This window comes from Streptopelia decaocto (genome assembly GCF_964273445.1).
Source record: "Streptopelia decaocto genome assembly, chromosome: 1".
In the NCBI taxonomy this organism is placed as follows: Eukaryota; Metazoa; Chordata; class Aves; order Columbiformes; family Columbidae; genus Streptopelia; species Streptopelia decaocto.
The window spans coordinates 194,683,332-194,707,528 of record NC_138663.1 but is presented as its reverse complement, the minus strand read 5'-3'; the positions used below and the strand labels follow the sequence as shown (position 1 = coordinate 194,707,528).

Sequence of the window (24,197 nt, the reverse complement as noted above, 5' to 3'; positions counted from 1 at the left end):
TTAGTGAACTTACAAAATATTAAGCAAGACACACAACTTCTTATTAAACCAAAAATATTTATTCAAGCTGTAAATGCTATGCAGTATTTAGTTATTGGATGGGTTTAATATAAACATCTACTGCATAATATTTGTTCCTTAGGAATCCTCATAAACTATCTGAAACATTGCCCTGTTGCTGTACAGATCTCTTAAAAAACCCTTGCATTTTTAAGACCTCAACAATGTGAAAACAAAGGAGGAAAGACTAGCAGAGAAGGTTCTGCAGTACTGGAGCAAGGCTTGGTGTGGTAGTTTTCACCCATGCTCATTTTTACGCAGATAGAGGCTCAGCTTTTCCTACATTTTCTACAGCAGCTATGAAAATTCAACATTAAACAGAAAGATGAGATGCAAATTTTTCCATGTCTGACTAAAAGCATGAGTGACATTAACAAATGCTTTCTCAACAGTACAAATGACAGTGCAAGAACTGACGCTTGCAACAGAACATGCTGAAATTCTGGTCTGGCTTTTGCTACAGTGTCAGTATTCGTACCAGGGTATGGACAGGGGGGGAACCCACAGCCAAGTACATGGTTTGAAAGCAGCTTTTGCATTCAAATGACATAAATTACATCCTCTGTAGCAAATCCAGTAAAGAGATGAGATGGAGACAAGTTCAAGTTCCTATCTGCATGACAGGTTGGGAAAAGCTTCATCGGATGAGAAATACCACTGGAGGTTTTACTGGCCTCACGTGTAGTTACCTCTTTCAAAGCCTCACATCGTGGGTTTGACGGCAATGAGAGGAGAGTGCGTTAGTATGAGCCCATTACAGCCAAAGACTGAGTCCCTCTGGGATTCAACAAGACAAGGCCAGCGGCCGGGCTGGCTGCCCCGTCTCACAGCAGTGAACTTCAAACGCCGTCAGACTCACCCCGTGGCAGCGATCGGCTACAGCGGTTCAGAGGGGGAAGTAGAGAACGCAGCAGAACACAGACAACGTGGTCTAACAGGAAACATACAACTTTTCTTACATTTATACAAATTTACAATTTTGCAAATTAAAAGGCTCTGTATTACGCAAGTGCTTTTTAAAAAATAAACATATACCAACTTAATGATATTTACACTTAGCAACCTGCTTCAGAAACAGCATGATTTTGCTATAAAGTGAAAATTCAGTGCACTGAAAGTGCAACTCACTCCTCAAAATTAACTTCTCTTCCCATGCAAAACCTCAGCACAACAATATTCAGCTTCAGACAGTCACCGTTCAACAACTTTTTCATTCATCGTAATGCAAAGACAACAGGAACTTGTCCACATCCATTCCTGCTGGAAAAGAATTTGGCAGCTTCTTTTTCTGTGGGAGAGGAAAAGAAGAGCTGTGTTAAATACCGCAGAGTCTGTACACGTTCCTTTTGTCCTCATCCTCCCATCTCCCTTACAGACAAACTGCACAAAGCTCACCCAAAAACCAGACACCGAGGTGCTGCATGTACCCCCAGGGTACGGACAGTGGGGCTGGGGGACAGGAGCAGCTGAGCGCTCACCCACAGCAGCGTCACAGCCGGAGTTCAGCCCCGTGTGGCCTCGCAGCCCTTCTCACGCGTGCACTACGAGTAACTGAGCATTTTTCAGCTATGATATTTCACTCGTATCTTATAAATTATTTTTAGCTACAAAGAACCCTAGCTGTGCTGAATGACAGTTGCACCGTGTCTCCCTTTTGATTATTTACATACATCACCTTTCCACATCTCACACCTTCGCTATTTGCCATTAAATCAAATCCCCACCTCAAAGGCCTGGTGCTGTAGACTGAGAGACTGGGAATGCACAAAATGTGAATTCCTTGTCCGCTGGGAAATGAGGAGGCAAGAACAGGCTGAATTTTACTAAGACCTAGTTTGAGTTTGGCCTAATTCTTACATTCAATCTAGAAATGTATACTGAAGTTCAAATTTAGAAACTCATTCATGTTTCAAGAAGTAATTTGGTTTTCATAGATATGTGCAGAGTCAGCAGGAGTTACTTGTGTGTGTCTGAAGACTGTGCTAATCTTAACAACACCGATAGCTCACAGTAGGCTCAAGAGGCCAGGTTAGTAAAACTGACAAATACAAACAGAATGTCAGGAATCTGGATTAGCAGCTCTGAACTATCCCCTTATAAATAACATATACACATGTAATACATATTTAGAATTTTAAATTAAAGGTTAATGCTTGACTTGCCTTTATTTTCTTCTTTTTTGATTGTGTTGGAGAGCTTTGAAGGTCTTTCCTATTTGCAGAACGAGAATTTCTCTCGCCCTCATTCAAGTCCTCCAGTTTCCTTTTCTTTACCGTGCTCCGTAAAGATCTGAACTGCTGCATGTTGTCCTTGAGGGGAGTTGCGGCGCTAGTCCTGGCGATGGCCGCCCGTGACAGGATCATGAGGGTGTGCGCGGCCATGCTGACGCTGTTCTCGCTGCCCGTCTCGCTGGCCGGGCTGCAGGCGGGCAGGTCTGGCGTGGCAGGGGGCACCATCACTCTGGGGGTCGCGCTGTCCTCGCTGAAGCGCCGACAGGTCGGTGTCCGTACGCTGTCTGTAGTATCATCCGTGTGCCTGTCTCCGACTCCAGACGGCGTACGGGGTACTGGCAATTCTCCGTTTTCAACTGTTTTACTAGTCGGGCTGTGCCACTGAATGTCTTGCAGCATTTCCACACACTGTTTAGTGAACGGACTTGACAGGCAAAGGCCTTGGTTGGAACCTTTAGCTGGTTCTCGCTTTGGCTCCTTTGAAGACAAAGAACCGGACACGGAAGATTTGCTAGTCCCGTTTGACAGCGCCCCTTGCTTTTTGTTCAGCTCTGGCACCGAAGCAACTGTCTTCTCATTCCACAAGCTAACGCTTTGCTGGCCATTTGAGAGTTTGGCCGTGTCCTGGTTCTTCTGCTTTTCCTCACTATCTCTCCGTAACTCATTTTCTTTATTTGCGGTAGTCTTGTGGAAGGGATCCGGTGGAAGCCCTGCAGCCGCCACCTTCCGCTCGGGCTGCGGCTCCTTTGCAGATGCGCTTCTGTTGCTGCCAACTTCTGGCTTACACAGAATTCTGGGCAACGTTTTATCCTTCTCTCTCTTTGCTGACTGTGCCTTAGAGGATGATGCAGAGTCAGCAGCCAATGAAGCATTTTCATTTCTTTCTTTTTGGGATGAACTCTTAGTCGTTTGAATTTGGGCGTTTCCCCCTGCAACAGGTAGGACGTTATCAAAGCAAAGGACTCTCCTGTGACTTTCACTTTGTCTTGAATTTGAGCTTGTGCTCTCTACTGGTGCTACAGGTAAGTTCTCCTCTACCTTCCTTGCTACTTCTGCAGTGATAAGCTTGTCCGAATTTCCAGTCCTGAAAATGAGATGAAAATACTTCAGCAAAATACTTGTTCTTATTGCACAAGTTTATTTTGGCTGGCTCGAAGTCCTCACCCACCCCTCAAAACACCCCTTTAAAGCTCTCTCCATTCTCTATATGTAAGTATTTTATCAATGTGCAAAGATCAAGAGCAAGGGATGACAACTGCAGAAAGCTTCAGAGAAGGCCAAAAAGGTATGAAACAGGGTCTGTACAAAGAACAATGAGGTAGACTGGGGCTTTTCAGCCTGGCAAGAGAGATGACTGAGGGGAAATGCAACAGAGCTCTGGGGGAAAAAAAAAAACCCACAAAACCAAACAAATAAACAACAACCAAAAGGAAACTATTTGCTGTATCTTGCAGCGGAAGAACTAGGGGCATCAAGTAAAACTATTACCAGGTTCAAAACAAAGCCAGGAGGTTTGGACACCGCATGTACTTGAGCTTGGGAACTTTTTACCCTGGGATATTTGTGGATGCTGGTAGTTTATCTGAGTTCAAAAAGAACCTGAGCACGTTCCTGACAGCACAGTCCATCCCGAAATCTGGTTCTGGCTCTGGCAGCCCCTGGAGCTGAATTGGCTACACAGATGCCAGAACATTCTGGGTGGTAAAGCTGGTGTGGGCTGTAGCAGTTTGTTTGAGATGAGACAGAGGGTAGGAATGAGAAATTACATTTTGCTCTCTTTGCTATTCCAAACATATGCCTAGAGATTGAGTAAAATTAACACAAAGCTGAATTTTCAAGATGACATCCCAAATCTTGCTTCTGTGGCTTTTTAAAAATCACAATTTTTTACATGCATGTATGCTGTATACCTTGGCATACATTGGGTTGTTTTTTTAATAAGTTGACTTTATTGTTCCTGTTTTCCTCCACTTTTCCAATATTTTACCTGAGTTCTGGCTAGGTAGGTTTTTTTTAAAGTGTACTTTTACAATAAAAGAATGTTTCACCTCTAATATTTAAACAGAACATCTTATCTCTTTCTACACTCTTGCTCATTCCAACATCCTTTTGTTTCCCAAGTCCATTAATGATAAAGAGTTCCCACCGAAGCCCTGCTTCTTTCTCTCTCACTTGCCTAACAGAAGACTAAGACCTGTCCTGATTAGAAATTAAATTATATCCAAAAGGGGCTAGTCATCAAAATCTTTCACTAAATGTAACACGTAATTTCCAGTAGCTTGGACTCCACTCGAACAATATTTATTTGATGACTGAGATGGGTGTAAATAAACACAAAGCCACACAAAATTCACAGAGGAACAGTAACGGCAGAATTCTAGCACAGGCTTGTCATTAATAACACGCGGTACCAGCACTAACACACATCAGCATCAATCCTCCTAGCAGACAGTCGGGGGGGGGCGCAAAAACACATGTCTTGCATATGTCACCATTAAAAAAAAATCTGTCCTCCTCCCAGTCAACACAGGACAAAGAAATTCATGGCAGGAAAAAGTTTGGATACCGAGCACTACTGACCTTTGTGTTCGAGAATTTGTGTGGTTCAAAGGCTCAGCTACACTTGGTACCAGTTTTCCTGAAACAACAGATGAAGCATTAATAAACTACTGTATTCCGAGTAAATCATCTCACCGTTAGTACAATGTCATCTGTAGGTGTGGCACTTCAGGAGATGGTTTAGAGGTGGACTTGGCAGCACTAAGTTTATGGTTGGACTTGATGATCTTAAGGCTCTTTTCCAACCTAAATGATTCTATGACATTTCACCTGTCAGAGAATCGCAGAAAAACCCAGCAACAAAACTTTGCCATAATTTTCAGATTTACAGATTAATAGATTAGCAAAGGTCACCAACTAAGTACAACCGAAGCTTTTTTGCTGTCTACACTTAGATAATACATAGGCCTGGCAAGACAAAACCAATTAAGCTGGACTTGCAAACGCACACAGGGATTTCCAAGTATTAATAGAAGCAAAATAACCACAGGGAACTCTCAAGTTATCTGTCAGCAAACCAGCATGCAGACTACCTACACCATCCCAGCTTCTTTCTTAATTTGCAACTTCATTCTGCTTTCATTTTTATGTGTAAGACTACTCTTTTTTAAAAGAGGAAGACAGGCTAATGCACAAGTTACCCTTATAACTCAATTAATATGTTCAATTATTTTTTCTTTACTCCCTCCCAATACTGAGAAATTAATGTAATTCCAGTCTTGTTCCAATTTACTATTTAAAGAAGCAAAGTCTAAAATAAACATACAGAAGTATATACCTGAAATAAGAAACAGAAAGAGAGCATTCTTTGTATAAACATGCAATACTTCTATTATATATTTTCCTTGATAAATGTTTAGAAATGCTGACTCTTCTAATAACTTCTGTATTTCCACGCGGCTTCATTTGACGGCAGCAGTAAACTGTAGTTACAACCAATAAGATAACAAATAACAAGAAATAAAAAGAAAGGTACTTTAACTGCATTAGAGCCTTGAAACATTAAATTTCCAAAATAAGCTTGACCCCAAATCTGGGAGTCTTCTTTGTAAATTGAGCAAATATAGTTACTGATTGGCTACAGGCCTCTCTCAAAGCCGTCCCAGCAGCTACCTGGCAGAGGAGCACTAGCATTTATAAGACTTTATCACTCAGAACCAACATGCATTTAGAACCCTCACTTTTCTTCTGCCCTTCTCCAGAATGCCAGGTGGGTACCTGTATTAGTCTTGTTTCTTGCTCCAGGAACCTTTTGTGATTTGGGAGGGATGGGAAGCTTCGGGACACTTCTGTTGCACACTGGATTAGCCACCGGCATATGGAGAACCTTGGAAGAATCGTAATATTCCATTACAATTTACCAAAAGACCCCTTATCACTTCAGCTTTAATTTTGATAAGGTTTATTTGAATGCGCTACCTGGCGGGCAGGTGCTGAGAAAGTATTTCCATTTTGTCCTACTACCGAGAGAGGGATCATTCCCACCATTCCTTGCAAAACAGGTTGCACTGGAGATGTGATTATAATGGCAGAACCTAAAATACAAAGTGTTGAAATCATATAGAAACCAAAAAACTGCAGTGAAAGAAAAGCTTGAAGTCAGGATTTCTTAAAATTATGGCTGGTCAAACCTATGGCAAGAAAAGCTCTGTTTTTTTTCTTTATAAAAACCATCATCCTAACTATATGTCGCTACTAGAAAGCTGGGTAAGTAGCCATTATTTTTAGTTTAACTTGGATTCTTTAGTTAAAGTCTGTTTTCCTTTTTAAGAAATGGTTCACAATTAAGCTTGAAGTATAACATACCTATGTTAAGGCTTGAACTTTAAATTAATTTATTAAAAAAACCCAGAAAAAGTAACATTAAATAGCTCACTTTGCTGCTTAACAAATATTAACTACTATTTGCATCCTATTCCCTACAATTAGCACACTCAAAAGCTGTTAGTGGAATTTTTTCTTCCATTGCACTCATAGCCCTTTCCCCTTATAAGCACACAACAAATCGGGAAAGGTTAGTTTTGTCTGTATGTAGGTATCTAATGTACATTCCTGGCTCATAGGAGGTTTAAATGTAGAACACAAAGACTTCAGTTAATTCGTGGTTTTGAGATCAGCTGTTAAAATAAAACATAAAGAGACTAATTTAAGCCAGTTTCCTATTTAACTATTTAAATCATTGTTAAAATAGTTGTTTTACATTAGTTATGTTAATGGGGTGTAAGAGTGGCTGTGAGATATACAGAAATTGCGAAGAAAGGAAACTATTATAGAACATTAATTGAAAAGTGAAAAAAAAATATCAAAAAGTGAAAGAAAAACTGATTGCACGCAGTTCTTCAGTTACATGAGCACCACCAGGAAAAATATCAAATGCAGAAGAACGGGCAAACTTCTGCTTCTTTCCCTGTGAAAAAAGCCCAAGACAACAGTTGCATAAAGAAATCATCCTGACAGAAAAGGTCAGGACACCAAGATCCCGCATGTTCTGCTGTGCCGACCTCTGTCTGACCACGGTGAAACGACTACACGCACAAATTCAAGGATAACTGTGACAAGCTTTTAGTTTTTGAAAGAAACCTAAAAGTGTTGATTATAACCAGCTTATAGCCAGGTTTAACATTTCAAAAAGCACTTAAAATTTTATCACTGTAGTAATAAAAATGCTTGCACCAGCAGAGATTCTGTATAATGGAAAAAAATAATGCTACACTTTTAAATTTGTCTAAATGTACTTCTAGCGTAGACTAGTACCAAAACAAACCAAGGAAGTAATTTTGGAAGGGGTATCTACATCCAGCCAGTTACCTAAACTACATATAGGTTCCTATAACACAAAGCATTCTATTTATAACAGGAATATTATTAAAACAAACTAATTGCTTAATTTAGCTGAAACAACAGATCTTTTGTATTATAAGCCAAAATATGCTTCCTGAATTAGCACTGCTAAAATCATAGATTTAGGCTTCTGACATACAAGACTATGTTTTCCAAAGCAGCCTGCTCAATGACTCTTGATTTTTATTCCATTTTCAGTAGCAACTAATATACTCAAAAAATACAAAACTTCTGGCTGGTTTCAAGGGACAGATAGGGCACTGTTTAAAAAAATCAGTTTACTTTTAATGTACTTACCAAAAAATAAAAAAAAAGCAGCTATATGAACAACACATTTTCAAATAATGAGATTACCTTGTGGGAAATTTGGGGAGACAGCCTGGTTTGCTGCAAATGCATTGCTGGATCTAGGAGGAGTCCGTAACTGCTGCACAGCTGGAGCCTGGGCAGCAAGCGGCACAGAATTGCCAGGCAATACAACCACATTTGACGGTGTCATAGCTGTGCCCAAGGCAGCTGGGTCAGCCACACATGTGGCTATATAAAGGTTGTTGGAATTGCCAAAAGCTGTGGTGGTGGCTGGCATCAACTGTATAAATCCCCCTTCCTTGGAGAGATTAGTTTTATCAGCAACTGCAAAAGCAGCACAGTCTTCATTCTGAGCGTTAACTGAGGTGACCACAGGATCCTTAGGTCTAAGCACAAGAAGATTCTGCTCCGCCAAAGCCGCATCCACATTTTTTTCCACGTCTTCTGACATCAGGCATTTGGACAGGCCTGCACTTTTGGCTGGGGATTTGGCTGGAGAAGACAATATTATAGTTGGCAAATTTTCTCCTGTGATACTGGAAACAGCATTATTTAACTCTGTGTCTGATGAAATGAATGGATCATCGCTGATGATGATCTTGAGGGACATTATATTGGAAGGATCAACATCCATCGGTTGACTACTAGAAGATACACCGCTGATGCTCTTGGCCTCAGTACCTGACTCCTCTGTTGGGGACGCAGTTTGTGGGGGAGGAGAGTGGCATATTTCAGATGTAGTAAGATTATTTTCAGTGGATACTACAGAAATTTCTGTACATGCACCATCACCAGAAGAGAAATACATATTATCAGCATCTACTTTTGTAGAAGATGAAGGCTCCTGCATTTCCCCTTGTGTTCCCTCTGAGTTTGACAATGCTGAAGGGAGGTTAAAATCTTTCTTAGAAGGCTTATCAAGTGTATGCTGATCATTTGAATAAGGTTTGTTAGAAGTATCAACAACCTGAAGCTGCAGCTCTGTTTTGGCCAGATCTGAAACCTTCCCTGCAGGCCTGGCAGCACAGTCCGATTGTGCTCCCTGTTCCTGATGGGGAGAGTGGGGGCTGCAGCTCCCTGGTAAAACACCAGCTACGGCAGCTGTACCAGTTGTTACAGCCTGTTCTTTTCCTGCATCTGCTGATGGGCTAGAAATTGAAGAATTGTTTTTTCTCAGCAGTACACTGTGGCCAGGGCTCCCATCAGAAGGGATTTTAGTGAGTGTGTTTTCAGATGATGATGTATTCGGTGATAATTGGCATTTATTTCCAGAATGTGTTTTGTTTTCACTGACTCTAGTACCTTCTGCCAATGGAATCAAAGAAATCCGCTGACTACCAGAGTGAACATATTCTAGATTAGGAGTACTTTGAGCACTCTGATTTAGTGAGTCTTGTGCAATTTCCACAGCTCTTTCAGCGTCAGACACTAACACAGACGCCTCTTTTTTATCATAAGAATCTCCGCAGTGCTTGTTACATTCACCACCAGGGCTCTGTCTCTGGTTCGGTGCCGTCAAACCAGGCACAGAGTCAAAAGCGATTTCAAGCTCTCCTATATGTTCAGGGGTAACGTTTTCAAGTACTTCAGTCTGCTTCCTTGGTCTACTATGTCCATGCAACTGTTCGTTGGTTGCATTTTTCTTAGCCATGTCATCAGTAATGCTGGTCTTCAAGGCACCCGATGCTTCTCCTAACGGGAAACCCTTACAGGACAGCGATTCCCTAGAATTATCACCTGTAAAACAGAGAATTGGCTCCATAATTACTAGAACAGACACAGCATTTTGGAAGTAACTTATCAGTTCAGTGGAAAACTGTTTCACATGAAACTAAGGTGGGGATAATGCTACTCATCCTTACTTTCAAGCTGAGTGGAAAGTATATGAAACACATGGCTAGATTATATACATTAGGCAATCTGGCAAATCAGTTGTACATAAATAATAAGTGTTAATATGATAATGGCTCAAGTCACTACACCAGACTTCCAGAAGCACAAAAAACATCTCAGGATAAAGACCTCTTGGCTCTATTTCTCGTATACTTTCACTACTGTCAAGAACAGGGTAGACAGACTAAATGTACCTTTTGTCCAGCATAAGACTCTTTATGTATTAATTAACCAATACATTACACAACAGAGAGAAAAGATGTTAGATGCAAGATATTATCTTTCTTGATGTGTTCCACAATGAATACTGCAAAGCATCTCTGTTTTGAAAGAGAAAACAGTTTTGCAGATATCCTGGTTTCATTTAGGAGCTTATAAGGTATACCTTGTAAGTATGCTGACGGGCTACTGTTAAATTTATAGACCGAAACTTTCTAAAAGACTAGGTGTATCCACATATTCATGCAATGTAAGTGTCAGATTTGATTTTACCATTGAAAATAGAAAGATTTTGAAATGTACAAATTGTCTGAAAATATTTTCATACGGAAAAGTGAACAGAGGAGAAGAGGTCTTAAAGAAAACAAACACAAAAAGCAACACATACACCTACTAGTTTCTTCTGCTCCTAAAGAACTTCCAAGAGTTTCCAGGTTATCCTCCTCCACCAGGATTGCATTTTCTACTCCATTCTGACCAGAAATACCAGCAGGTAAGTTCTTGTTTACCTTGCTCTTTCCTATTTTCAAAATAAAGAATGATTAAATATGTTATTTTACACACAAAAGCCGTTATTACATTTTAAATGAAGCATGGAGATTTCAAATTCAACAAATGCCATCCTAAACTAAAATAACTGTTTTTCTATATTCATTACAAATCCAAAAATAGCATAAAAATGTCCTTATATTTTATGTGAGGATATCCCTGATCAGATAAATAGAAAAATTTTACAACAGTAAAGAAAAACAAGCATGGACTATCAACCTTTAGACCAGAAGAGTCTAAAATGACAGCAATAAAACGATCGCTGACCCAGCACAAAACCAGAATTTCAGCCACAAGAAAATCCCGTGCTTTATAGTCATGTATAATTGTATATAAAAATCTAGTCCTGAACTGAGGGACACAGATGCCATACAGTCCATGTCTCTTGTGAAAGAGGCCAGCTGAACTACCTTTGCCTCTTCAAGCAATACTTAGGAAAACTGATGCTTTACAGTAACAGCACAACTGAGAATAATACACCCTACCATAATCAAACAAGTCGAAGAGTGCCTGAAAAGCTGGATCCGATTCTGTCTGTTGTAGAATGTCCTGTATGGCCTCTTCTGACATATGAATTTCACCCTGAGAAAAGACAAGACATACAGAACTGTTAGACAGTTACTTCGACAACTTCAAATAAAGACATGAGTAGTTTTATCTTCAGATTGTTTTTAGTTCTATTACTTCTGCTCAGCACAGAAACATAAAGACTAATGCTGGAAACATTTCTGCCACAAATTTAATGGCTGTTAAAAAAATATGAGTGATTGCAATTTATGAAATAAAGTCCCCCAAAACCCAAACATCTTTGTCAGACATTACACCCTGCACATGCATATTGGACTATTCTCTACACGACAACCAGCACTGTTTAGAAGGCCTAAATCTCAGGCTACACTGGCGGCTCATGCAGATGGTATGAATGCTGTGAGCCTGCACTAGCCAACCACTGGCAAAAAAAATCCCCAAATTAGCTCTTATTTCCTGGTTTTGCATATATCCAGAAGACAATGCTAAGCCAAGGGAAGTTTTATTTCATTTACCCATTACATGTTCTATAATATAACTTCCAACTACTTCTCCATGTAAGGCAGTTGGAAGGCATGGCTACAGAGGACACTGCTTTAAGGTTCCTTATTCAAGCTGACTTGTTTGGTAGCAGCCCAAGAAGAAAATTAGGAGGACATTCAGAACATATTCAAGTGTTCAAATATAAAGTTTCTCCTGACTTCCTGGAGATCCCCTAAGCACTCTATGACTTTTGATATCGTGGTTGTAAGGGTGGATATCACACCTGAGATGCTTGATTATTTTGTCTCAGCTACTCTGACTAAACCAAGAAAGTGCTTTGATTTTGTTCTGCTCAGAAATGTAGAACACAGATTTTTCACTCTGTATTTTGACAAAAACTGACTTAAAAAAAAAAATACCAAATGACAGAATAACGGCTTTTAAGAAACAGACACCTCCACTTCATAAACAGGTAACTGCCTTTACTCTTCTACCCTTTTTATAAGGGCCATGAAGATTATCATTCCCTTATTAAGTCCCCTTTATAACTCTGTGATTGCCAGCTCAAGGGTTGTATGATAATGAAGGGAGTACACTCAAAATCTGGGTTGTAGAAGCAGAATATACATTTCCTCCCAAAACAAGACAATATTAAATTTTAAGAAAAAGCATCCTTATTTAGGCTCCAAAGACAATTTCTCTTGCTATACTAGACAATCCAAGTTTATCTTACAGCAAATCAGAAAATCAGATCAGACTAAACAGGTTTGGAGACCACAAGGTATTTTAAATTCCTTTTTCTTTTACAACGGTCAGAGGATGGTACCTGATCACTGGTACTGAAGACGCAGTGATAAGTGGGCAGCTGGTGACTGTGGGTAACAGCTGAGCACCGCCGGAGACCATCCTCCTCCCTTGGCTTCTGATCCTGCCACTTGCTTATGCCATCTTGTACAGGCAGGGGGAATGAATTCAGAGTGCTAAACTGGCTCAAAATTAACCCCAGCAAAATACCAGTATCCTGTCAGTTGAGCTCCTCCAGCCTCCCTGGCACCACACAAGATCAGAGTTAATGCCTGTGCAAGGAGAGCTGTGGAACTGCCTCTGGGCAGCAGCTACTGTTAGACTTAGCCGTACGGTAAAACAAACAAATAAAAAGAAAGAAGACAAAGAAGAGAGTAATCTCAAATATCATCATTCTCACATGCTTGGTCTTCCAAAAACATAAACAGGACAACACACACCTACCTGAAGTCCAAGGATTTCATCAATCGAAGTCTCCTGTTCCGTGGGACCACTGTCTGTCTGTTTAGGGGCCTGAGTGACATTGCCATCACTGTAACACATTAGTCATTAGTTCAGAACTCAAAAATAAACGGAATACCTATCAAGTTTAGAGGTTCCTTTTATTACCTGCCCAGGATTTTGTTAATGTTCTCAGCAAGCTTCTCCTGAAGAGATTTGTTGCTCAAGATTTTTTCTCTGGCATTTTCAATAACCAGTTGCTGCAAAACACAGTATTAAAGTGGTCAGGTTTCTATTTTCATCATCACTAGAAAAAGAGCATAAATTTCCAACTTACTGCTAAAAAAAAAAAAAAGTCAATTAAACACAGAGAACACGCTTTATAAAAGAGAGACAGCCGATTTGTGACTGAATGACACTCCTATGAAAACCATCCCAAAACAGTCCTGTACTTCTATTCTCCTAAAATATTGCAAGGTTTATTGTGCTTTCTGATTTCTATTATCTAAAAAATTACTGTGTTCTGACAGCTTTTAGGCATCTTAGCAAAGCCAATAAATCAAGGAAAAAAACCCTCTACATAGCCATGCCATCCTAACTAGTTCAGTACACACAAGAGCTAGTTCAAATACAAAACAATACATTTATCTTCTAAAGTCAATTTCTATAATACCCAAGACAAACAAGATGTAAAAGACTAGTTCTCCATAGTCTGAATGTGTTTCTTCAATGTAAATACCTTCCATAAATATATACTCACTGGGAAGTTACCATCTATGAATTCTTCAAGCGGCTCACTTTCTTTTTCTATTATTACTTCCTCAGGGTCTTGAGAACTTCTAGTTGCTGAAAGAGGTCCAGAGGTTGCGATGCTTTTCCTCTTCTGAGATTCACTGAAACATTGCAGGAAATTTATGATGTATTTTGTGAGAACATAGCAAACAATACACTTAATGGTTAGTAAATCAAGTGTTTCACTTCCTTCTTAGCAAATGAAAGATTTTAATTGACGGAAAATTAACTACATACTGGAAATACAATAATATCTGATCTTAAGACCTGTTACATTATGTCATATGCATATATTGTGTGTCAATTCATAGAGGTTACAAACAAATGTACAAACTGTGGGTAAACAGCACAATGGTAAATTGAATTCCATGCTGACTATTCAATATTTTCCCCTGCCCAGTACATGTTACTTTAACTGGTGGTACAGGTTCTCATTAACTGCTACTCAAGAAAAAGATTTGAGCATCCCCACTGAAAATAAAGATCTCACAAGCAGCAGCTGTTGCCAAAGAAGCAAACAAACATTAGGTTGCATAAGAATTTAGATGCCGGATAGAAAATGGAAAGTTTTTATATGAAATCACAGTGTACGCTCTTCTGAAACCATCAGTCAGTAGTGGCAATAAAATCACTTATATACAAAAAAGTCATGCAGGAATAGAGGACTTGGGAAAGGTGTAAATGAGTGAGGATCTGGAAAAATGATGAACAAAACCACTGACTGGGATTTAGTTCAGGGATAAAGACAACAAACGGAACACAGAGACCAGTCAACTCACTAAAAACAAAAGGATGTTAGAAAAGAAGAATAAAAAATGCTAAACTAGTAAAAGAAGAGTTTTTCACACCACTTTTAGTGCAATATGAAATTTTTTGCTGATAAAATTTACTGAAGCCAATAGTTTTTTCTAAGTTAAAAACAGGCAAGACACACTAATCAATATCGAGACTTTTCATAATTGGTAAGGATATTTTAGCAGGCTCTAAAATTATGTCTAACACTGGAATAATGTGAAGACCAGCTACATGGAATAAAGAAGCACAACTAGACTCTATCAGTCTAATGTGATGTTCTCTGACTTTCCCTTTCTTTGTGAAACCAGCCACTCTCAGTGGATCTTTAATGTGTTGAAACACTCTACCATCTAAGAAAATTTACACTAGAGGTTAGAACACTGCACAGCCGCTAAATCTTAAAAACAAACAAAAACAAAACAACCAAAACCAAACAGAAAACTGTTTACCTTTTTCGTCTTCCCGGAGAAAGCAAGTTTGAATGAAGCTTTCGTTCTTGTGATGCTGGAACTTGAATGTGTATGAAATCTCCTGCTTTATAAAGAAAAAACAGATCATGATGCCAGTAGCTTTTCCAGTGACATCGTTAAAGCACTACAGAAATCTACATACCACTTATAATGTTCCAATCAATTCCTGGAAATTCATATAAAATACTTTGGTATTATCACGAAAATGAGAACCATTCCTTTTAAATACACCCTGAGAAAAACATCCACTTGATGTGGATCATCCCTATTTGCTAAAACAAGTGTTTTAGGTGAGAACCCAGGACAGAACAACGACAAAATAATGCACTTCTGACCTCTGAACTCACATTAGCAAGCAAGTATGGAAGAGCCATTTCTCTTTTGGGCACTCCAAGCCAGTTTGGAGAGCTATGGCAGCAGAGCATGAATTTTCTGGAACTTTTTTGGTGGAAGATGATTAGCCTTGTTCTTAGAAAACTTCCATCTATATCCATAGATTTTTTTCATCTTAAAAAAGGTTTAAAATGTGTGCAACTTACTGGTGATCTTGCTTTCTTGGGTTTGTGATGGGTGCACAAACAACGTATTCAGTCTTGTCTGTGACACACTTGGATTTACCGCTGGTCTGTGAATAACTTGAGAGGAAACAACAGGAGAGGAATTCTGTGGCCCTGACTGATGGGCTACTGACAACAATCCCAAGTTTGCAGGAGCTGACTGCTGAAGCATTCTCTGTCTTTTCATTTCTACAATTCCACTCCTTGTACGTGCTGGAGATAATAAAGACATGATGAAAATATATGATAAAGGAATGTTAAAAGGTTGCTGATTTTCCAAGATCTAATTAAAGATGCTCCATTGAAGCTTTTTTGTTCTTCAAAAACTAATTAGTGAAACTCAAAAAGTTAAGTCTTCTGTGTTACAGGTTTGAGCCAAAATAATTCAAGACGTATAGACAACTTACATGGACATTGTAAGCATGCTTGTATCACTGCATCAATATTTACAGGAATAAATAATAATAAAAAAATATATTTAATTATTTAATATACCCCTCATATAATTGACTTTAACTGAAATAGCTAAGCCAGCGTAAGAGTACGAATTTATTTATCAGACTAAATCTGAAATTTAAATAACAGACCACCACCCGATACAGTGAATCTCAGTTCCAAGAACAATCGCTACCTATATTTCACATTCTCTCTTCTCATACACTTTACTTGGAAGTCCTATAGAGAGAAAAATTTATTTTTAAGTAAAATAAGTTTTCTTTTTTGAGAGTTCATTTGGCAGTTTTTGTAATGAAAGAAACAATTCTAGAAAGAACAAGTATCCTTTCATATTTGGCTTAAATATATGTTTGTATGCATACAAAATAATTGTTCCGAGATGGTGATAAATTTTTATATTAAATCAACAGCTTCAGGACTGAAGCACCAGCTTTTAAATATTTTAACTGTGTAAACTTCTAAAAAGTTTTCAACAGAGAAGAAAGTACTATATAGAGAATTTAAGCCCCTTGCAATAAGCTCAGCTTTTCTTATTTTCCTTTCTTGATCACTACAGTAATCCACACACCCCACTGAAGACAACAGACATGCTGAAAAAAACACTGCACAAGAGACTTGACAACACTTTGAGAGTAAGGATGCTTTACTGATTGCTGCAGCATTCCCCCATTTTTTGCCAAATCAGGTGATTTGAACATAAAGCCCATGGAATTGGCTCAGCTACTTACTCCTTTGATTAGCAGAAAATCCTGTGGAATTCTGCATGCTCCTAAAAAATAAAGCAGGTGACATAAATAAAAGGAGCATAGGGAAACACTCAGCTACACAGTGCGACAGTATCTATTATGCGGTTAATGTTGGTGTGGTCCCAACCACACATGACTTCAGAAAGCTTCCATCTACTGATTGTTATTTTTTCAAACAACAGTCACAGATCCTCCAAATGATGCTTGTTACATTTTTGACCAAGTAACCACAATGGTATCAGATTCTAAATGAGTCATAGTATATGGTTTTATTACACGAAGGCCACATACACTAATGCCCTCCTTATCGCCTAGTCCTGCTTTAAAATCTTGAAATGTTTACTCACCTATCAACTCCCACATACCTTTTTTTCACCATCTCTCAGAGGCAAGAGAGCGCAAAACCATTCTCACACAACGATAAGGAGAGTTGCTCAACATAGAGACCGACTCTTAAGAGTGAAATTTTACTTCATTGATTTCAAAACTATATTACCTGATCTGAGAAAGCGTATAGTCTAGTTTTTTCCACAGAGATGACATCATTGCTGGAACTTCATTTGTTGTTTCTAAAATAAATCATTAAAAACAAACAAACCAACATTTTAGATGCCTAAAACAGATACATGATGCGAAAAAGTAAAATCACAAGCAAAAATAATTATTATGGGGTGTTTCAGACACCATATAACTTTAAGTGTCCAGTCATCATCTTAGTATTCTGTTAATTAGAGAGCCCTAACTCCTAATTTAAGAATTTTGACTGATATGAACACACACTCACCATGGATGCAGTTCTCAGTTTTAGAAACCTAAATGAAATTGAGGCAAAGACATTCAAGATGATAATTCTTAGTGGAATCTGCACATTGTCTTGAGTCCTGGTCAAACACATGCTAACCTCTCTGGAAGTGGTATTCATATTCCCAAGTCACTTGTGTGCTTTTGAAAATCGTAACCTGGCAGACAGGCCTTAAGATGTCACCCAAACAGGTGAGAACACTTGGTATTTTTGAAGCACAGGACACTAAAGTACAAATGGAAACATTTGTTTTTGAAGTTTTGAAGTTTTTCAAGGTGCCGAGTACAAAGTAGTTTGAAGAAACTGTGTTTGCATCTTATTTACCATTTCCATTAAACCTAATGTGAAAGGAATAAAACATTCAGAAGTGTCTTAAATTGCAAATCTTAGAACCAAGCACCACTAAAATCAGTAACTGCTGTTAAACCCAGGAAATGCTCCCTGTCTCTAATACTCATAAAAAAAAAAAAGTTATTCTGAAATGATTGTAATTAGTTTTTTAAAAAAAGACAAAAAACATTTCACACAATATGATTCTTCCTGGTTATTTCATAGAATCGCAGAATATCTCAAGTTGGAAGGGATTCATAAGGATCATCGAGTCGAACTCCCTACTGCTCACAGGACTACCTAAAACTAAACCACATGACAAAGAGCGTCGTCCAGACGCTCCTTGTACCCAGACAGGGTTGGTGCCGGGGCCTGGAGAGCCTGTTCCAGTGACCAACCACCCTTGCTGTGAAGAACTTTTTCCTATGTCCAATCTGAACTTCCCCTGATGCGGCTTCATTCCATTTCCATGTGTCTTATCGCTGGTCACCAGAGAGCGGAGATCAGCACCACTCCCTCCTATTTATAGTGTAAACCATAAACAGTGTAATTTTACAAACATAAACCCAGACATTTTGCACACTTTATCATATCTTTGTGTTTTACTACATCAGGAGTTCTGCCCAAATTTTAAGTGAAAATATATGCTGGCAAATCCAAACTAAGATCATCAATTAATTTTGCTCACAAGACACTGATCTAATTGACTGTTGTCTGCATAGTATGGAAACCTTCAACTCCTAGCACAGATTGTAGATTGTTCTAAGTCTATATACAGATGGATATATTACCTCTTCCTCAAGGAGCTCACAACAAATAAATAAGAAAAATAAAAGAAAATCTCATTCTGAAGGCTTACCTTTTGTTTTCATGGCTACATATTCATTAAGGATAGTTGTCAAGTTTTTTCCACATAGAGACTGGAAAAAAAAATACTGTTCTTAGCATCTTCACTAATAAGTTACACTTTGTCTGCTATACCATATTATATTTAAACAGTTCTTTAGAAGACTACACCATGCTGACCCTCAACATAAGGAACTGGACTTTATGCTGCTGGTGCTGAGTTGTCCCAAACTAGGTAGAGAGCAATCTATGGAACAAAATGTCATTATGAACACAAAATCTGAAATGTTTGATCTCACTGCACAACACTCATGTAGCTGTTAGAGCTGCATGACCTTCACTCATCTTTGTTATTATGGAACAAAAACATTAAAAAAAAGATGAATATCTGTAACAGTAATGAGTATGTATCATCATGGAAGGCATCATGCTGTAAAATGCAAATATGAAGAGAACTTCTGTCCAAAGTAAAATTCTTAACAGTCACACAGAATTAACTTTCACACCATATTTACTTGTTCTGTATTTTAGGTGAAATGAAGAGAATCAAGATTTTAAGGTGACCACTGCCATTTGTTTTACCTCTTGTCTAGTTTGCTAGTGGAAACTCTACAAGGTATGACAAATACAGCCCTTTATTGCAAGTATTTTGAGCTGCAGTGAGAATATTTTCTTAAGACACTATTGTATCACAACTTTTCCATAAAAATGGAAAAACTCTTCTACTGAGAAAAGGACGATAATTAAAAGCTTTAAGAATCTGAATAATCTATGTACATTTGGTTTTTCTAACTTTTGCTGGCCACAGCTTGGTTCTAAATTCCTTACCCCCAAAGTACAGATGAGAAGAATGAAATGGAAAAGAAGATGCGCATATAAATATTAAAATGTTGATACATAGCAATATCTAAACTCTGTAATTTGTATACTACTTTAAAAAATCCCATTTTGTATATGTTAAAAATTAAAAGTATCTAATTACCTGGTAGCTATGTGCAAGTGTCTACATATGTAGCTACACACTGCACACCAACAGTTCTACAATTCACCTGGGACAAAGCAGATGTCACTGATCAAAGAGGAAGCTGAACTGAAACACAGTTTTTTGTCAACAAAATTTAGCAGCCTTAGATAAAGCTGAGGTGCCTTACCTAAATATTTAATATGTACTCAAAATGGAACACTACTAACTGCTGTCATGCCTAGGATAAGAAAGCAATCTCCAATATATCACAAGAGCAGCCCTAAAACGATTAAAACCCTTGCAACACTCTTCCACAAATCAACCTCAAAGCCAAAAAGGACTAAACCTAATATGTTGAAACAAATTTGCATATTTTACACTTAAATGTTTCTTACTAAAATTAAATACTAGAAACCAAATAACTGCTAACACAACAGGATGCAAAAAAAGCAAAACCAAAACAAAGAAAAACAACCCCAAACCAGAGCAGACGATCTAACTAAACATTTTAAGCAGCATCTGAGAAGTAACTGTTACACCGAGAAATCTCAATTTGCTTTTCCATGTTTGAAAAACAATTTAACTTTCTGTTTTGCAAACATAAACTCACCAGCAAGCAGGCTGGAATAAACCCATCCTCTGTACAGTGCTCTGCATATTCTTTCAAATCTGAGCTTTCCAAAATAAATTCACGGCAGGTAGCTAGGAGCTTTTCCTGTTGTAAATACCCTGCAATACACCAGATGGAAAATTTTACTATTTCATTCATTACTTCTGCTCAATAGTTATCAAAGCATTAACATAACCAGCTGCATATAGTATTGCAATAATCAAGGAAAGATTTATATGTTAGACAAAGAAAGCAAAGTTATTTTGAAAGAACATGTATTTTGCAAAATATTTAATAGTTAAAACCAGAAAGAGCATGAAGTATTATTGAAATTACACTGTATTTACAAACTATTCAAGGCTGAAAGTGAGGCAATATGAACAACTCCTGATAGATACAGACAGTATTGTACAATACAGACAGTATTGTACAGACAAGAACACAAAAGTGTTCTTGGCTCAGGAGGTAAACTAACTCTCACATGGGCTGAACAGCCTAGTTTGATAATTAAATGGAATTCTACAATACTTTCTTAACAAAATGCACAGCTATGTAACAATAACTCTCCACACATCCTCCCGTTTCAAACCAGGTAAAACCTGTGCAGCTGTTACAATGTGTATAAAATTGTACAATACCAATTTTTTTAGTAAAAATCAGTAACAGAAAAAGGCTCCCACCCACTTACTGTAATTTCCATTTCTAATAGATGTACAGGCTGCAACTTGTGCTCTGCACACCCCCCCAGGACTGACCAGTTACCTTAACAGGAAATATACTGAAAAAGTTTACTTTTCTAAAATTCCGTTTGTTTTCTTAAAATTCCGTTTCCCAGCAAATATTTTAAGCCCTGCTTTAATCTTCAAATACTCTAAACATTAAAAGACAGAATTAGACCAATCTGAATGAAGGATTCTAGCACAAAGAACCACAAAAGAAAATGTCTTTCTTGCCTGTAGCAGAACTGTACATACAGTATTTTAAAGAAAGGATAAAACATGCCCAAGTATGCAATGCAGGAGATATATAGATATATACACACACACATTAGCATGTCTGTTTCAATGGACCCCCAAAATGGTCCACCTCAGTTCAGGAATACCTATAGAAAAACAGAGCCTTTGAGTTTGCATGAAGACAAATGCACTTCAGCAGATCTGAGTATAACTGGAAAAAACAGATAATACTTCAGACATATAAGTCCTTGTTCAGGTCTTGAAAAATAAGCAAAGTTGGAATAACCACCATGAGTTTCATCACGATGTACGAGCTGGCCTATCTGACAGAAAACATTAGTGGCACCTTGGAAAGGAAAGGGCTGTCCTAGTTATTTTTTCCAATACATTTTGCTAGAAAACTCTCAAACCACAAATTGCTGAAAGCTGAAAGTGTATTTTGGGGAAATGCAATTATACACCAGTCTTATTCCTATCTGCTGTACCATCCACTGTTGGCCAGGATGGGAGATGGGGTACTAGGGCAGGTGGAGCTTTCATCTGTGCTGCTATGGCTGTTCTTACAATCAAACTCATCCAGACGTTTATGTAAAAATTTGCAACTTTTCTTTCTTGAACCTACTACTACAGTATTGCAAGGGATGACCAAATGCTTGCCTACTGGCACACTTGGCACATACACGAATTTCCTGCAAAATAAGGCATTCCAAAGTTTTAAAATGCCTGAATTAAGATAATCCATGCAACTGAACTGAACTGCTTGTGCACATACTGTATAATGACACAATCTTTAACATCGCCAAAAACAACTTAAAGGCACAGGACCTTCTGAAATAGGAATGTTTTCCTATTTTGTTCTGTCTTAAGAAATGTAGAGATACAAGTCCAACTCATAGTACACAATCACTCTTACATTAATTAAAAAAAGATAAACTTTCTTCTTATGTACTTTTCAATAGGTGAGCTCATCTTATAATTTCAGTTTTGTTTCTTGAACCAATAAACATAAACCTTCACAGTACCAGAAAGACTTATCTAGAGAAGAAAACAAAACAAAACAAAAACAAAACAAAAATACCCCCAAACATACGCACACACAGACAAAAATAAAACCAAAACAACAACCAGAGAGATGGAAGAGGAGCAGCACTGGGAAGCCTGTTTATCCACTCAAATTCAGAGATGCCTCATGGAAGAGGAATCCCTATTATAGGCAGAAATAGCAACAAGGAATATCCGGTTCTGCAACCTTAGGTTGCTGAGAAGTTTTCTAGACACGCTGCACACACTGGGCCACAACAGACACGAGACAGAACGGATCACGCTTAGTATTACCAAGACTGTATAGAACATCTGCAAGTCACTGGTAAGCATGCGAGATAAGCTTTCTACCCATCAACTTGTAACTTAATTGATTTTTATAGAAAAGTACAGTGAGAGATCTCCCTTGAATGATTTTAAATCTTTTACAACACATGGAGTTCCTAAAAATCCTCTATTACTTCACAACAATAAAAACATTAATCTCTTACTAGGCGTGTTACTCAAGACAGTAGCAAGAAACATTGCAGGTAGTATTTAAAAATAAATTGTGCTGAAGGAACACTGAAAAAAAGATTCAAACTTAAAGGCTTTGGATTAAAAAACTTGTGGAAAACTGCAAACAGAATCTCACCATGCAGCCTGCGAGAGAATCTTGGCACCTGTGCCAACAGATGCTTATGTGTGGGACATAAATATGTGGGTCATATTTTTGATTACCATCCATTTGTTCTTATCTTTGGCAGTATCCAAATAACCCAAAGAATGAAGTAAGTAAAAAAAAAAAAAAAAAAAAAAATCACTGCCTGCTGTCGATGTCCTGAACACACTTACTCTGTGCCTTCCACAGACACTGAGCAAACCCAGACTCACAGGTGACAGAAACCGGGAGGAAAAGAAAGATCAGCTGAACCTCAACCCAGCTGCCTCTGGTGTTGTGGATCATCCCTGTATTAATGGAATCATAGAATCACAGAATGTCAGGGATTGGAAGTGACCTCAAAAGATCATCTAGTCCAAACCCCCCCGTTGGAGGAAGAACACCTAGATGAGGTTACACAGAAACGTGTCCAGGTGGGTTTTTAATGTCTCCAGAGAAGGAGACTCCACAACCCCCCTCCAGTGTTCTGTCACCCTCACTGTGAAGAAGTTTCTTCTCAAATTTAAATGGAACCTGCTGTGTTCCAGTTTGTACGCATTGCCCTTTGTCCTACCATTGGTTGTCACCGAGAAGAGCCTGGCTCCATCCTCGTGACACTCACCCTTTACATATTTATAACCATGAGTGAGGTCACCCCTCAGTCTATCCCGCCTGCGATCAAGCACGTTATGAGCCCCCCTCACCAGGCCTGTCCGCAGGTGCACACCGGACACCGCCGCGTTCCCGTGAGCTCCCGGAGAACTCGTGTTCCAGACCGGCCGGGGAGCGGCACAGCCCGGCCCGCCGGGCTCCACTGCGCCCGCGGCGGCTTCAGAGGCCCCAAAGTCCCTCAAGATCGAGCTACGTTCGCTCCCCGCTAGAGACAGGCCCGGAGGAGGCGAGCAGACGGCCCGGAGGCCACGGGGCCCGGGATTCGCCTCGGCGGTGACAACCCGGCCTGGGGGAACGGCCGCGACGCGGTCGAGGGTCAAGGGCGCAGCCGCCCGGCTCTCCCGCGGCGCCCAGGGCGCTGCCGGCGGCTGACAATCCCCGGCAGAGCCCCCCGGGGCGCGGCTGCCGCCTCCCCCGTCCCAGAGACCACGCCGCGCCCTCACGGACTCACTCACCCAGCACCAGCCGGGCCACGTCGGACGGCAGCAGCATGGCCCGAGAGGAACGGGGAGCGGGGGGCGGCGGGACGCGGCTCCGGGCGGCGCAGCGCGGCAGCCCCGCCACCCAGGCGAAGGCGCGGAAACTCCTCCGGCCAGCGCCGCG

General features: G+C 39.4%; 1 protein-coding gene across 4 annotated transcripts; it reads right to left on the bottom strand.

Annotated features, from left to right (window-relative positions):
- Positions 1-992: 992 nt before the first annotated feature.
- On the bottom strand, positions 993-24,197 carry NPAT (nuclear protein, coactivator of histone transcription). Of its 4 annotated transcripts, none has more exons than XM_082068127.1 (18): positions 24,050-24,197; positions 20,286-20,404; positions 18,725-18,785; positions 17,230-17,302; positions 16,716-16,756; positions 15,514-15,744; positions 14,954-15,038; positions 13,678-13,810; positions 13,086-13,177; positions 12,921-13,008; positions 11,147-11,243; positions 10,501-10,632; positions 8,046-9,737; positions 6,270-6,385; positions 6,069-6,177; positions 4,872-4,929; positions 2,223-3,375; positions 993-1,348 (listed from the first exon to the last, which is right to left on the bottom strand). In XM_082068127.1, the coding sequence occupies exons 1-18, from the start codon at positions 24,084-24,086 to the stop codon at positions 1,271-1,273; spliced, it is 4,395 nt and encodes a 1,464-aa protein (XP_081924253.1). In that variant the 5' UTR covers positions 24,087-24,197; the 3' UTR covers positions 993-1,270. The 4 variants fall into 4 exon arrangements, with proteins under 4 accessions (XP_081924253.1, XP_081924255.1, XP_081924254.1 ...); XM_082068129.1 differs by having other exon boundaries at positions 10,507-10,632; XM_082068128.1 differs by having other exon boundaries at positions 14,954-15,035.